The sequence below is a fragment of the Eptatretus burgeri genome, chromosome 3, assembly GCF_056783735.1.
Source record: "Eptatretus burgeri isolate ZD-2024b chromosome 3, Ebu_testis_v1, whole genome shotgun sequence".
Taxonomy (NCBI): domain Eukaryota; kingdom Metazoa; phylum Chordata; class Myxini; order Myxiniformes; family Myxinidae; genus Eptatretus; species Eptatretus burgeri.
The window spans coordinates 68252554-68269017 of NC_140963.1; the positions used below are offsets into that span (position 1 = coordinate 68252554).

A 16464-nucleotide genomic window follows, 5' to 3' on the forward strand; every position below is an offset into this window, starting at 1 on the left:
CAGCCGCTACTCGGCTTTCTTTCCTCACATGTCGCCGTCGTCGCCATTCGACACACGCACTCCCGCGTGTTACGACGCTAACACACCTCACCAATAAACTCACACCGGGAGACGCGGCTGCATGTTCACACATGCCGACCGACATCTCCCTTACATACCGCTCTCTCACACACACGGTCTCCCTTGCACTCGACCGTTCACTCACGCATGCCATCTCCCTCGCACACGTGGCTCCACTCACTCGCGGCCTTTCACTCACTCGTGCCATTTCCCTCACACAAACCATACCACTCACACAAGCGGGGGCACTCATCCGCGGTGCCTCACTCATACTGGCCGTTTCACTCACACACACGGCCTCTTCCACTTGCGGTGCCCCTTTTACACACGGCGTGCTGGGAAGCACGTACTCCGGCACAATCGCCACCACACCACTCACACACGGGGTCGCTTCCACACACGGCGACGCACTCACACCTTGCACCACACACACAGGGACAACCATACTGGGGATTCGTGTCCCCACAAGGGTCTCCGGGGCCTCTATACCCCCCAAGCTCTCCATGCACCCGTCCGCAGCACTCCTCCCCTCGACCTCGCAAAGCACGACCGAACCCACCTGGTCGTGACTCGCCTCAAGGGGGCATACTCCCTCCCCTCGTTCCTGGAGGAGGCCATCCAGCTGCTCGCACTGGGTCCCCACCCAGTCCACCAGCTCACCCCCATTATCCTCCACTACCTCCGTGTGTGTGTGTGTGCGTCACTTACCCCGTCTTCATCGTGCAGTCTTCCCTCTATCGTTCCCATCTCCCATGTCTCTGCCAACTCAGTCACCTCTTCACCCTTTACCTCCCTTGTCTCAACTATTATTTCCGTCTCTTCCCTTGTTATCTCCCTCGTGCACGTCTCCGTCACCCCAATTAGTTTGTCCCTTTCGGTTACCGTCACTTTTTCTGTCACGACCCTCGCCCAACACGCCCCCCAAATTATTTTTTTCTTACCCGCGTCCACCGCGGGCCCGACAGCCGTTGTACTCCCTCCCAGCTCGTTCGCTCCCACATGTGGAGTCGCCATTTTAAGCTCCCTGCTAACGGCCTTCATGCCCGCCTGCAGGCTTCGGCCCATGTTCTGCGTCGCACCCCACAGTTCTTTCATTTGCTGTGTATTCGCATCCATCTTCGTTTTCATTTCCGCATTCATTTGTTGCGCATCCGCATTCATCTTTGCCAGCATGGTGAATAGCTGGGCCATGTCGGGTGCGCTTGGGTGAGCCGTTTCGGCAGGGATCGGGGAAGGGTTTTGGTGGAGAGGGGGAGGGGAGGTGTCATACACCGCGGCCGCCGCCGCACCTATTTCGGGCTCTGGGTTCAGTTGGGCGAGTCCGTGTTCCTGCACAACCAACATTTCCTGCACGGGGATTTCATCCTGGACCATGGATTCTACACATTCTACATCCATTTCTAATACCCCCGGCTCCCGCTCGCCTTGAGACGCCATCTTATTTCTCGCAAAGGGTTAATTTAGCTCGCTCGTAATTTGGAGGGAATCGGGGGTCGCTCCTCTCACCCCTGGACCGATTCCCGTGAATTTAGCTGGAGACAGGAGAGCCCGTTTTCCCGTTCTCCGATACCAGTGCCGCGAGGAGGGCGATGAGTTTATATCCCACTCCTGACACCAGTGTTGCGGATTCGCGCCCGCTGGTGTGCGAACGGCCACGTAACTTGAATCGCGGCACGTCGCCCACCGGACGGACAATCCAGTCGTGACCCTCTCGGGCTAACTCCGGGAACTAGTCACGGGTGGACCTTTCGGCCTCACCACGATCGTGCCAATCGGCCCCCCGCGTGGGATAGGGTTGCTCGCCAAATTCGACCTACCTAAGTACCCACACGGAGGGTAGACCGGGCGATCGCACCTCGCCGCAGGTCGACTTCGGACACGGGCCACTTTAAGCGACCCGTTCCGCACTATCGGGATAACCGAGCGGTGTTATCGTCGGCCTCGACGGTTCGATTAATTATCGGGCGTTTTAGCCCACGACCAACCCTTTACGTGAAGTAAGATGGAGATTCAATAGAGGAAAAGACAAAGCGAAACGGGAAAACAGTTCAACATAAAGCACATTTATTTCGCGACGAACGGAAAGCACACATATACAATTACACCAAAAGCAAATGTAAAAGGAGAAGGAACACAACAATAATGCACAAAAAGCAAATGCAACAATGCAGATCTAACCGACTACCGAGCACACGGCAACACTTATACAGTTTTACTTCACAGACGGCGCCGACAACACATATACCCAAAGCAAAAGAAAAGGACCACCCTCAAGGATGAGGGGGGTAGGCGGGCCTGGGGCCGAGACCGCGTCGGGCCTACCCGTCTGGTGATGAGCCGCAAAATGGCGCTGGCGCCCCGACTCCGCGGGCCTCGCTGGGACTGCCTGGTATGGGGTGGGAACGGGGCCCCCTTCTCGCACTATCTCAGCGCGGGGGGAAACAGGAGGGGGTTGTTGATGCTCGGGGGAAGGAGGATATCTCCCTGTCTCGGGTCCCGCGACGAGCGTCTCCACCACGACCTCGGTCGCGCCGCTGGTGTCTCCCTCCGCAGCTCCCCGACTCCGACGCGAGCACCCCCTCGACCGCCTTCGCCGCCGCCACCTCTCCACAGCTCCGTCCAACCGCCCTCTCCGTCTCCTCTCTTGACTCGTCCCAACTCTTCACTGGCTCCGAACTCTTCACTCTCTCCCCTCCGAACTGAACTGTTTGGCGAGCGCGGCCCCTTATATGCCCCGTGGCCTCGCTCCTTCACCTTCGACCCTTTACCTCCGACCCTTCACCTCTAACTGACTCCCCATTGGACCGAGGAAAAGTGGGCGTGAATGCTTTTTGATCCATGAATTTGCATATAGCGACCACACTCCAACGCCCCTGGAGGCGGGGCCAAATCGCCCCACGCTCACCGATTGGACGGAACAGAAGTGGGCGTGAGTCGTTTTTGATCCGTTTTCTTCGGAAAGGCTGTGATGTTTCTGCACACGCTGCTCGGTGCGCGCCCTGCACGAGTCCAGTATCGGTGCCCACAAGTGGCGCGGAAATGGCGGTGATGCGATGGTTGCGAGGGCGAGTTGTGACGGTAAAGGTCGTGGCTGTTGTTGTGAAGCGGCGTTGCGGTTGGTGGTTGTTGTGTGATGGCTGTTGAGACGTGGTTGGTGGTGGTAGTAATGGCGGCTGGTCCAAAATAAAGATACTAAAAGAAAAACGTCTATCTAGAGGGGTCGCAGCCCGAATGAATGACATTTATTCCCTCTAAACAACGGGTTTGGGCCTAACTACACATATACTTACAGAGATATCTCACCTAAGGGACCTGAATGGTGGTTTGCGAATTTCGTCAACCACAACAATATAATTGGAGAATGGAGATGTGTTCCTATGGAAAAATTTTACATCGAAGCTTATTGATTTACAGTGTCTTTTTGCACATCTGATATCACTTGCACTTAGAGGCCTTTTTGCAGACATTTTGACTTACTTTAACTGATGTAATAATGTTGAAAAAGGGTGGAATCCTGCACAGTACCGCACCAAGCGTGATCGCCATAATGAACTGAACCAAAACAAGCCACGCTTGAGCAGCACGAAAATCATGGGAAACCAATAGTGTATGAAAAGCACACAAACGACATGGACCAGTATGAAATGCACGCTGTAGGACAAACAACATCCCGTGTTAATGGTTCGGGCGGCGAGCTTGGGATCCTAGCGTCCTGAGTTCAAATCCCGCTCAGCTGTTGAATTAATACCAGGTGGGGTTGACTCTGCCTGTCATCCTTCTGAGGTCAGCAAAATGAGTGCCAACTTGCTGGTATACTGTGGCGGAGTGGCGACCCGTCCAGGATTGTGCCCAAGGGCCAAGGAAACTGCTTCGGTAGCACCAACGCTCTGCACAGAGTATGGTCCCAATGGATGGATGGATGAATGGATGGATGGATGGATGGATGGAACATCCCGTGTGCTGTTCAATTTTCCCCACAATCCAAAAATATATAATTTGGGGATTAGATATTCTGTAAAAGCATAGTTAACATAATGTTTAACAAACTGGTTCCATGATTACCTTCATTGAAGGAGAGGTTATTGCATTTGGGTCAGTTTGTCTGTTTGTTTGTCTGCACAGAACTTTTGTGTTTTTCTCCGCAACCACTTGTCGGATTGAGACGAAATTTTCACCAATGGTGCGACTACTCATGTGGAATGTTTGAATGATAATTATGATGCCATAGGTCACGTGGTGCGGCAGCCATGTTGGAAAAACTTTGCACCTCTGTATCTCTGAAATTGCAGCAAAAAAAAAAAATTAAACTTGGCACATAGCAAGTACTCATGGGAAATAAGGGTGATTTTTTTTTATGACATCATAGGTGCCTTTGTTATGACATCATGATTGCATATGTAGAACGGTACATACAATCAGTATGGAAAATTTTGAGGGGAATCTATAGACAAAATTGATGACATCATTGGTCACGTGATTCAGCAGACATGTTGTTTTTAAATTTAAAAAAAACCTTCAAAAATCTTCTCTGAAGTGGCTGAACAGATCAAGGTAAAATTTTACACGTATGACCGCCTATCCATGAGGAGCAAAAGTTTCACACAAAAGATGTCATAGGTCACATGGTTTGTCAGCCATATTGGATTGAAGAAAAGATGTAAAATAATGTTTTCTCTGGAACCGCTTAATACAGAGAATAAAACGAATTGTGCCATGCACACAGTCATTCATTCACAATGGGGGGGGGGGGCAGACATAGTCTTTCAAAGGATACCGTGTATAAATACTGCTCCAGGGCAAACAGATCTCAAGTCCACAGCATGAATCAGTGAACAGTACAGACCAGCCCACAGCTACGGCACCCAGCAGAGAGGTGAAGCGTCCAATTGGCTGGACAAGGTAGAGAGCAGAGGTTGTAAAGCAGCCAGAGAGAACAGCCCAGCTAGAGAGAGAGAGAGAGAGAGAGAGAGAGAGAGAGAGAGAGAGAGAGAGAGAGAGAGAGAGAGAGAGAGAGAGAGAGAGAGAGAGAGAGAGAGAGAGAGAGAGCGCGCTTGTATGGTGGCCAGAGAGAAGTGTGGGCCGCACGCAGAAAGTGGAGAAAAAGAAACCCAAGAGAAAACAAGTCCCAAGACAGCACGCCCAGGCTCACGGCCTCGACTCCAATGAGCTGCCATCTTTTTCAACACACCAGCTCAACTCTCTCCCCACCCCTGTCCGGCCCCTTTTATCATCTCTTCCACGGCATACCCATAGCGCCAGAGACTGGCTTGGCACACTCATCCGGCACGCTCGCAATCACGCGAGCCAGCTGACGTCACTGCTTCTGTCGCACCATCTTGGGCTGCGAGGAAATTTTTACGTTGGAATTTTTTTTACAAAGCCACACACAGGATATAAACATGACATAAATCCCCTTTGGTACCACCCTGTCCTCACCTTGCCTGGTTGCTGTGCCTGATTCACAGATAAGACAAAAATGACAAATGCTTCCCTACCTAATGTATATGTCAACTCTGCCCTTCCCATGGCACACACAATAATAGCACAACTTCACTCTAACGGGTCCCTGATTACAAAAAATGTTCTAACCTACATTAACACATGGATCACACTAACTTAACATGCTACCTAATTTGTAACCCCTCTCACATTAATATATATATATATATATATATATATATATATATATATATATATATATATATATTTTATATTTTTATTTATTTATTGTGAGAACCTCTAATGTCCAAGGAAAAAGAATGTTTATTGCCTACAAGTTACATTTCCAAGTGGTTGCGAAAGAGCAGTAAATTGTGAAAAAGGAGAGTAGGGTAAGGCCTTAAAGAGAGAATGGTAAGAGAGTTGTAATAGAGTGAGGAAAGTGAATAAAATTTGGCATTAGATGGTTGGAAAGGTATGGAGAGGGATGTATATAGCTCATATCGGTGTCAGAAGAACATAATATGTGGATTACCCCTTTTTAAAATTCAGATTAAATAATTAATTTTTTCGTGTGAACAGGTGTGTGGGGAAAAGCAGCGCTTTGAAAGGTTAATGGAATATTTCCGGAATGAAGACAGCAACATCGACTTCATGGTGAGTGCAGGTTATGAATATTTTGATTGTTCACGATTTGAAGTTCTGTTGTTAGCTGGACCATGTATTCTTGCTTGCCAACTCTGTGCCTGGATGTATTGGGCAAGGTTAAGTTAAAGTATTTGTAACAAAATAACTTGTTTTATTGAGTTAATTAATTATTTCCTGTTGAGTGAATCTTTTTTAATGTGGCAAAAAGCCTGGTGTTGGCTTCGTGGTTAGGATGGCTGGCTTGAGATCTTAGGGTCCTGAGTTTGAGCCCTGTTTGCCACTGATTTAACATCAGGTGGGGTTGACTCAGCATGTCATCCTTCCAAGGTCGGTGAAATGAGTACCAGTGTACTGGTGTAGGAGCACAGCATCAGCGGCACAGCCACAACCCACCAAAATGATAGCTACCCGGCAGCCAAGCTGCCATATGCAAAAGAAGAAGAATGTGGCAAAAACTGCTTTGTCAGAGGTTTCTCTTTGTTCGTGTTATACTTCTGGTGTTTGGTGCTTGCTTTTATTGTCCGCGTCAATTAAAATCAAATTAAATGGGGTGTTACTTTGGGCAGAGCAAATTATTGTCTTTGTTCAAATTACTCACAGCAAAAATGTTAAACACAGTAATTGTTCATATTCATGACCACCACTTGCTATAATTCCTCAACCGACAGTACATTGCGTGGGGAGAAGAAGAAAAAAATGTATAATATTTCGTAATTTGAACTTTGACTCAAATTTTGTGTACAAATTTAAATACAGTTCTCATAATCTATCGAAGGACATTTTGTGGAATTTTTCAAACATCTATGAAAGAACGAAGCCGAGTGTTTCTTCATGTAGTGAAAGACTCGCTGTATTCACTGCTGGCCGGCATGAATTTGCCCCCCCCCCCTATGGCTGCTTACTCTCACCAACCCCACTTTGTAAATGTGTGCAGGATGCTAACCACCCCTCAACGTGAGTTGTAGGAGGCCTTGATCCTGCAGTTGACTGAAATCGGCTGGTTCGAGGTTGTGGTTATTGAAGAACAGCATGTTAAGTTGTTCCAGGAGGAAGGTTTCTGTGGACAGTCTTTGATTATATACAGATGCTCATTCGAGTAAAATAACCAGGGAAGGTGTGTAAGGTATTTCTCCTGGTCTTCACATCATTCTTTCAGAATAAGGTTACATTTGATGGTCTGATTTCAAAAAATATCTTCATCAGCTGAGCAAAAGGATTATTTCAGAACAAATGTTGTCGTTGTTTAAACGTGCCAAATTAATAGGCCAAAGCACTGCCTTGAGCAGTCGAGGAAACTCCAAATGATGCCTCTTGCACCTTTTATCAATTAACTGATTGATTTAAAGGAGGTTCATTTCACCACATCACCTCCTTGAGTTCGTAAATTCCCAATTGCGTAACACTTCAGAAATGTATGCAGGTGAGATTTCTTCTTCGTCGTGTTGACGAGTCATTTACACGGTTATCTCCGAAGCGCACGTATGCTTTTGCTCATGTTTTGTTGTGTTCTTTAATCTCTGCAAAGCATGTTTCTTTCATTACCTATGTCTACAGGTTTTATTTGTTCAGATACTGAACAACTATGTGATGGTGGAGACCTCTCTAAACATTAAGGAAAGATGAATATTTTGATCTGGCGACGTATGGAACATGGCCAATGAAAGTAATTGTATTGTTCCAGTCCTTCTTTAAGCTTGTAGGACTGTATTAGTGAAAATACGATGAGAACATTTCACTACTGATAATTTATGGCCTCGTGGAGGATATGGCTTTGACTCTTTATTTTAAAGTACATTATTCTAAATGGCTTGAATCATTTAAACATAATCCTACTGTGAACTCATCAGCTCATCATAGAGTTTAAAATATTTTGCAGTTGAAGGTGGAGTTACAACGTCATTTTATCCGTTGGATGTGAATGTCGACACTTGATTTTTATTTGTCTGTAATTTGTTTCGCTTACCAGGAAAGTAACATCTTGGAGATTGAGGTATTTTTTATTTAATGAGGCCTCAAGATTGTAGGAATTGGAAGCACCTCCCCACATATGTAAATATGTTCAGTGGAATTATATCACTTTCAAACAAGTACCTTCCATTTCCCCAGGTGGCGTGTATGCAGTTTATTAATATTGTCGTGCACTCAGTGGATGATATGAATTTCCGTGTGCACCTGCAATACGAGTTCACCAAACTTTCCCTCGACAGCTATCTTGAGGTAATGAGTTGTTTTTTTCTTATTATTTTAGTTCATGTATCACATCACCACTCAACATGTTTGTTTTCTCTTTTGTGTGAAGTGTGGTGTGGCACTGCACCCCCCTTGGAGATATTGCCATAGTTGCAGTGGAGCACGTTGTCTTAACATTTCCTCTCCCCCACTGCCCTGTCTGCACACTATGACAATCGTCTAGACTTGTGTGCCGATCCCCTGAGATTTAAACCCAGACTAAACAAATCAAAAGTGAGAATATTCCTCCTGAGTTATCTCGCAGGTCCCAAGCCTGGTTATGAGCAAGAGAAGGGACAACATGATGCAAAGGGAAAATACCAAGCTTTCACAGAGACGAATGCAAACAAAATTCATAGCAATCCCATGATTTTCAAGTGATTTACTATTACCACAAAAACAAAATGAATAAATTTCTACTCTTTGCCGAAAACACTTGTCCAACTCTCCTCCATCCCTGAAACCCTCCTAAATTCATCATGACATGTACAGTGTTGTCTTTATATTGAAACAAATTCCTTAAAGTTTACAATCATTGAGAAATATGACAAATGATTCAGGAATTTTTTTTAACTTTAAGTTGTAAAACTGCCAATGTACCATGTTCATTATTTAACCAGTGTTTCCCGTCAGGTTTAATCCCCACTTTTATGATTTATGACTTGTAATACCTGCTTATACCAGGTAGTGATATATGATACACATTTAGATAAAGAGAATTGGGGTCCTTCCCCCACACTATATTACGAAATATCAAACTGCCTACCACTGGGAAGCGAGTAAAACATCATCTGCGACCGGGTATGCTCTTGCTGTTACTTTAATTAGCAGAGTAGATCTAGTTTACTTTCTGGTTGGAAGTGCCTTTCTTCATTTTAAAAACATATATATATATATATATATATTATATTATATATACATATATACATATATACACACACTCAGACCCCAACACTCGTGGTTCCGCTGTTCAAGGACCCCACGTATTCACAGTTTATAAAATGTGACCTGCTTCCACATTCATGTTTTTTTTTTTCACATGTTTGTGGGTTTTTCCGCGTATTTGTGGTTTTCGCGGGCGTATTCGCAGTTTTTTCTGACCTCCTACATTTGTGGCCCTGTGCTTCACATATCCGTGGTTTTCTGACCTGCTTCTACATTACTGGCCATGTGTTCTGCATATTCATGGTTTTTCATGGGATTTTTGATTTTCCCTGATGAATCAAGCCAGGAACCTATCCTCCTTTTTCCCATTGAAACAATGCCCTGACATCTGAGGATCCGACATTCATGCATTTTTCAGGAAAGTATCCCCCGCAAAAGCTGGGGTCCGAAAGTATTTACTTACTTTTTGAAGGCACACTGTATACAGTAACCCCCGCTATATCGCGGTTCACCTATCCACCTATCCACCTATCCACAGGTCCACCAGCTGTGGACCTCAAATATCCAGGGCCTTCGCTCAAACCTTTCAGATCTTTCCATACAGGTTGCCACTGACAAACCAGACATTATCTGCCTAACAGAAACTTTCCTCTCCCAAGACGTGTCTGACTCCCAAGTATCTCTCCCTGGCTACTCCCTCTTACGGTATGACAGACCTGAGCCTCGTCCTGGTGGAGGTGTTGCTCTCTTCATCAAAGACTCTATTCCTCACTCTCCATGCACTGCTCTCACTCCCCCACACCCCCAGGAATACCTCTGGCTTCGGCTTCCCCTCCACTCCCACCTCATGTTTATATGTGTACTGTACCGTCCACCGAACAGTGATGACTCCATCTACACCTCACTATCCGAAAACATGGACCATCTTCTATCTTCTCATCCAAACTCTCTCTTCCTCTTATGTGGTGACTTCAATTGTCATCACGCCAGTTGGCTCGGTGTGGGTACCTCTCTCACCTGCCATGGCACCTCAGCAAAAGCTTTCTGCGACTCATTGGGACTGACTCAATCGGTCAACTTCCCGACCCGGATCTCAACCAATGGTACTCCATCTCTTCTGGATCTGATTTTGACAAATTTCCCTGACAATATCTGCTGCTCTTCCTTCGCTCCAATTGGTTCTTCTGACCACGTCCTTGTCAAAGTGGACATCTCTCTGGCTGTTATCAGAGAACCACCTCACCGCCGTCGAGTCTGGCATTTCACTCAAGCCGACTGGCAGGGTCTCCGAGCAGCCATGAAACTGACAGACTGGTCTCCTATCACTACTTTCTCAAACATCAACTCATCCTGGGAATTCTTTCAAAGAAACTTGCTCTCCCTCATGCACAGATTTATCCCCTCTCGTGTTCAGTTGTCTTACCCTTCCTCCCGCCCTTGGTTTACTGAAGCTTGTGGCGAGGCAGTTGTCCTGAAACAACTTGCCTTTGCCTCATGGAAAGCAAACCCAACTGAGGGCAATCTCAGTTCTTTCCACAAAGCTCGGAACAAGTGTGTATCTACCCTCAGGAGAGCCAGAAAACAACATCTTTCTCATCTCAAGTCTGAACTCTCAAACCTCTCTCCCTCCTCAAAATCCTGGTGGCGTTTAATCAAATCTGTTTCTGGTGTATGTTCCCCCTCCATCCCCTCCCTTACCTCAAATGGCCGCACTGCTGATTCCACACGTGATAAAGCTGAATGTCTAAACTCGGTGTTTGCAGCTAAATCTTGTGTCCTAAACCCATCACTATCTCTACCCACTTTACCGAGTCGCACCCAACTGTCCCTGGACTCTGTGTCCTTTTCTGCTGACAAGGTTCACAGCTTGATGTCAAACCTCGACTCAGATTCTGCAACCAGTTCAGACGGCATCAGCCCACGTGTCCTAAAAACCTGCTCCTCTGATCTTGCTCACCCTCTCTCTGTTCTATTCACCCTCTCATTTGCCCAGGGTCATCTGCCATCTGCTTGGAAATCTGCTAACATCACTGCCCTGCATAAAAAAGGTGCAAAAACAGATCCCTATAACTACAGACCAATCAGCCTTCTCCCAATCATCAGCAAGGTGATGGAATCCATCATCGCCTCAGATATGAAATCCTTCCTCTTCTCCAATGGCTTGATTTCCAATCATCAATTTGGTTTCAGACCAGGTCACTCTACCCTGGATATGCTGCTTCTGCTCTCCCATCAATGGATGGAGGTCCTCAATGCCAGACAGGAAATCCGAGCCGTATCCCTGGACATATCACGTGCTTTTGACACAGTCTGGCACCCTGCCCTACTCACCAAACTCTCTTCCCATGGTATTCAAGGCCATCTCCACTCATGGCTCGCAGACTTCCTCTCCTGTCGCAGTCAACGTGTGGCCCTAAATGGAGTTCTTTCATCCCCTCTTCCTGTGCAGGCTGGAGTTCCTCAAGGTAGCGTTCTGGGCCCTGTTCTTTTTCTGGTTTTCATCAATGATCTCTCGGACTCTCTGGAAAATTCTCTATTTCTCTTTGCCGACGACTCCACCCTCTGCCGTACCATCTGTCATCCCTCAGACCGGCAAGCAGCAGCTTCTTCACTCACTGCAGATCTGGATAAAATCACAAACTGGTCCAACACGTGGAACATGTCTTTCAATCCAGACAAATCTCACACTCTCACTATGTCTCTTCGAAAGGACCGTTTACAAACCCCCCCATCCACTTTCTCAACAATCCTCTGGAAGAAGTCTTTTCTTTCAAGCTTCTAGGTCTCACTATCTGCCATGACCTTTCCTGGGAAAGTCACATTTCCAACCTCGCCTCAAAAGCCAGTCGCCGACTGGGAATCCTCCGTCGTGCTAAGTCCTTCCTCGGCCCTCTTGAGCTCCTGACCACTTACAAAGCTTTTGTCCGTAGCCTGATGGAGTACTGCTCTCCCCTCTGGGCTGGTGCTCCTGCCTCCCACCTTTCTCGGCTTCACGCTGTCGAAACCAGGGCATTTAAGATCATCGGCATCTCCCGCAATGAAGCTGAGTCTTTGGGCCTCTCACTCAATCACCGCAGGTTGGTCGGTGGTCTTTCTGTCTTCTACTGACTCCTCTCCAACCTTGCCCCCCCTGCTCTCTCTGCGATTTGTCCCCACCACATTTCCACAGGGCGCTCAAGGTCCGCCAACAACCCCCTTCTGGTAAAACTACCAAAATCACGAATCACTGCTCATCTTCATTCTTTCATTCCTCTTTTTTCCCGCCTTTGGAATAAACTTCCTCACTCTATTCCTTCCCATTCTTCCCTCCAGTCTTTCAAAACAGCTGTTCACCACCACCTCTTATCTTCCCCCATCCAAATCCTCAATCTTTTCTACCCCCGATAATCCACCCAAGCCCACTTCCTTCATTTCTCCTGCTTTCCTTCCTGAAAGTCCCTGAAATGTCCATCTTCTCTTCGCCATGTTCCCCGTCCCATCCCCATCCCTCTCCCTTCCACAGTTCACCTAATGTGTCTGTTCCCCACTGTTTTGTCCCTTCCACTCCCGCCCCTCTTGTCTCATGCCTCCTTGCTGTGAGTTGTGTGTTTGCTCTCATACGAGCCTCGACCAAGGTATACAAAAATAAAAATAAAAAAACTAGATGAACTTGTTGAAGCCTTTTTTTGTCCTTATCCCTTTTGTTCCTTCACTGTGATTCATGTGTAATCCCAACCGCCCAAATCTTATCCAAATATATATAAAATGCACACACACACACACACACACACACACACACACACACACACGCACACACACACACACACACACACACGCGCACACACACACACACACACACACACACACACACACACACACGCCCTTCTAGCCAAAGAAAGCTGCATAAAGCAACCAAGGAAAGCTATGCAAGGTACAGTCAGCCCTCTGCTGTTTCCAACCCTACCTGGGATCCTCAAAAACTGCAGACATTCAAAAGTAATACATACATGAAAATCACAATGCTCCGCCCCCCCCCCCGACCCCCACTCAACCGCCATACCAGTTTCATCACTTTTTGGTGAATCATCAGTGACAACGTAGACATAAATGCTCACCACCGGTGCTCCCAAGCATGGACCACATGCAATGTCATGGCAGTGAACTTACTAATTGGATGGATTGTTCACATTTGAGCCACTTCCTCAATCATTCACATTAGATAATGCTCACGCTTGATCATCTTCTTTAGGTCACTCAGATCAATGTGGATACATAACTGTTCTTTACATACAGTAACCACTATAGAGTTGACCCACTCTGTTGGTTGTTCTACCATGACATGATGGTCCAGCCATCGTCGACCATTTCACGAAATATATTGATGATTTTTAATATCATTGATGCTGGTTAACAATTAGCAGCATGCACATCTCCTTTTTATCCTTACTCAAGTTAAATTTAATACATGCCGGGAAGTGTGCTTGCGGTTTGAACACGCTTTGGTAATCAAGTCCAGCCAGGACATAATTTCCCACGACGGAGTTTGGTGTACTGCTAATAACATCCAGCCACACAGTCAGTCAAAGTGTTTCTGCCAAACTTCTCGGGAGCAAATTCTCATCCTCTAAGTCACTTTGAAGGTGCACTAAATAGACATGTCAACAACTGCAGTTGGTTATAACTTGTGGTTCAAGTATGTCCAGAGTACATTTGTGGACCTTCAAACCTTCAAAGTGAGATATTTACTGACAATATGAGAGTGTGAGGGTGTTACACATGGTACTGGTGTCGATTCTTAATATGACATCTTAGTGCCCTATCAGGCATATGACCTGTGTCCACTTGTCATCTGTTGGTACATTGACAGCTTGCACTGCATGCATGTTTGGGAATTCATCCTTTTACTCACTCTCCAATTTGACTGAGTGCATTTCCATGGGACTCTGACACACCGCCAATCAGTGGTTGTCTTTGTTACAGTCGGGGCATGTGGACCATGTAGCACAGCATTTCCACAATTCAATGCGTACCTGGTATCCTTTCCACATAACGGCTCTTCCTTCATCTGCTCAGACCAGCTATGAGTTTATTCCTTATCAGGGGCACTCAGCTTTAATGTTAATTTCAGCTAAGTTTCACTTGCTTCTATACCACAGACGTGACACCAGTGTCCTTCTCACAAACGACACAGAACTGTTTCAGTGACAGTTCATATCGAGTTACACATCTTTCACAAATTGTCCAACAACTCATCACAACTCTGTTGTCTTTGTTTCAGTCTGTGATGAACAATGCATTTATACTTCCTTGAGTGGATGTGTACTTCAAATTTACCAAGTGCAATACCGGGATCATCTTCTTCCCTCTGAGCCCAAGTAAAGGTTTATTCGCGAAATTTTTTCTCACCTTGTTAGCCATTCCATGCACTGAGCCAACCAATCTTCTTTTTACTCAACAATAAAGCCAACACTCTCATGACCTTTCGCAAAACAATACGCTTGAGCCTTTCTGTGCCTACAGGATTGGCCTCTCATTAGAAAGTTAAATATCAGGATCAGACATTTCGTTTCTTGATCATCCCCCTCCACCCCTTCCTCTCTGCTGAAGTTCAAAATACTACTCCAGGCCTGGTCATTGAAGAAATGAGTACCTCCAGTATGAGATGTTGCTTGCACTCATGCTTCTAAAAACATCTTTGACCAGGCAATTGAACACTGGCACTTTAACTTTTGAAAACTGTCTATAAATTCAAGGGACACAGAATAGCTTGTTTCTTCATGCGTATTCCATCCAGCTGCAGTCTACGGCAATGGGATTTGCTGAAAATCCAGAAAGTAGGAAAAAAAAAATAAGGTGCGAATCTGACTCCAAGGACATGAAGTGACTTTGGTGCAGGACTTCATCATGGGTATACTGTACAATGTGGAGATCCCTGTCCATTACAATTCTCCATAAATGCTTGATCTCGATCTCATTTGAATCAATTGGCATTTCTTTTTGCAGTTAAACAAATCTTTTTTGTGTGTGTTTGTTCATTATTGTGTGATACCAGATAGGCTTTCACTATTCTTCCAAGACTTTGATATAATCCTGAGTTTTGCAGTGCCAGAGAAATGGTGAACATTACCCACACCATGCATGGCTGGAAATGCGTCCCCACATCATGTGGACCTGCATATTTTGGGCAGTACTCCTCATGTATTCATGGCTGAAATATTCTCCAGTGTGTTGCCAAACGAACTGCTGCTGGTGTGATCCATACAGATCGAACTTCGACTTGTGGAAGAAAAATAACAGAGGACTCCTGACCAATCAGCGTGCTCCAAAACCAATTTCAGGTTTCCATTCTCTTTTTCATTGGTCAGAAATAGCTTATTTCAATTCCTTTGGCCATGGAGACTGGGCAGTATGGTCGCTCATAGTCACACCAGCATGGTCTTCATGGGCACACTTCATATGGTGTGATTATGCTGCTCTGTCTGTGAGGCACAGGTGCTCCAATTAAACTAGATGAACTTGTTGAAGCCTATTTTGTCCTTATCCCTTTTGTTGCTTCACACTGTGTTTCCTTGTGCTTCTTTTAGAGCTGAGCAAGAGTTGACTGATTAATTTCATGTTTTATACGATTTGTCTCACGGCCATGTCCCTCTTCACTCACATAAGCTTCTGCATCCATCTTGTCGACCTTCATGCATCCTCCCCTACCCCTCATTCCTCCTCACACCCATTGTTTTGTCCAAGTCTCCCTCTGTTTTGTCATTCAACCCTGCTGTTAGTGTTTCCCCACCCTATCTGTACTGTTCCTTTTGTCCTGTTGCGGCCTGATCCGGTCAGTGTTGTAGCTCTTCCATGAGCATGCCTCTGTACAGGAAAAAAAACACAAACAATTACAGCTTTCTTCTGTGACGTCACTTCCACTCTCTTGCCCAATCAATGAGAACTGGTTCTTCACAGGAAAAGCATTTTGCTTAAATTTTTTTTAATTTTTTTAAATTTTTTTAATGAAAGTGATTTGTATTATATTTTAGCAACAAGCATTCAGTTTTGATACTGACTTGTCCTTTTTCTGTTCCCTTTCTTTTTTTTAAGTGATTCTTCACCATTGAGAGATCAGGCCAAAAACGATATATAGCACGATATCTCAAAAAGGTGTTGATGTATTTGGATGAAACTTGGTGAACATGTTGGGTGTGTGATGAGGAATAATTATTTCAATTTTGGTGA

At 45.8% G+C, this 16464-nt stretch overlaps 1 protein-coding gene and 1 long non-coding RNA gene across 3 annotated transcripts in view; one reads left to right on the plus strand and one right to left on the minus strand.

Annotated features, from left to right (window-relative positions):
- Positions 1 to 16464, plus strand: part of FMNL2 (formin like 2) — a 298236-nt gene that overhangs the window by 194527 nt on the left and 87245 nt on the right. For both annotated transcript variants that reach the window (XM_085873828.1, XM_085873827.1), the window contains exons 10-11: positions 6082 to 6156; positions 8254 to 8364. In XM_085873828.1, coding sequence (XP_085729954.1) covers positions 6082 to 6156; positions 8254 to 8364 — 186 coding nt within the window. The remainder of the gene's footprint in view (positions 1 to 6081; positions 6157 to 8253; positions 8365 to 16464) is intronic.
- LOC147030118 (uncharacterized) overlaps positions 1 to 16464 on the minus strand; it is a 159290-nt gene that overhangs the window by 32081 nt on the left and 110745 nt on the right. The window lies entirely within an intron of this gene.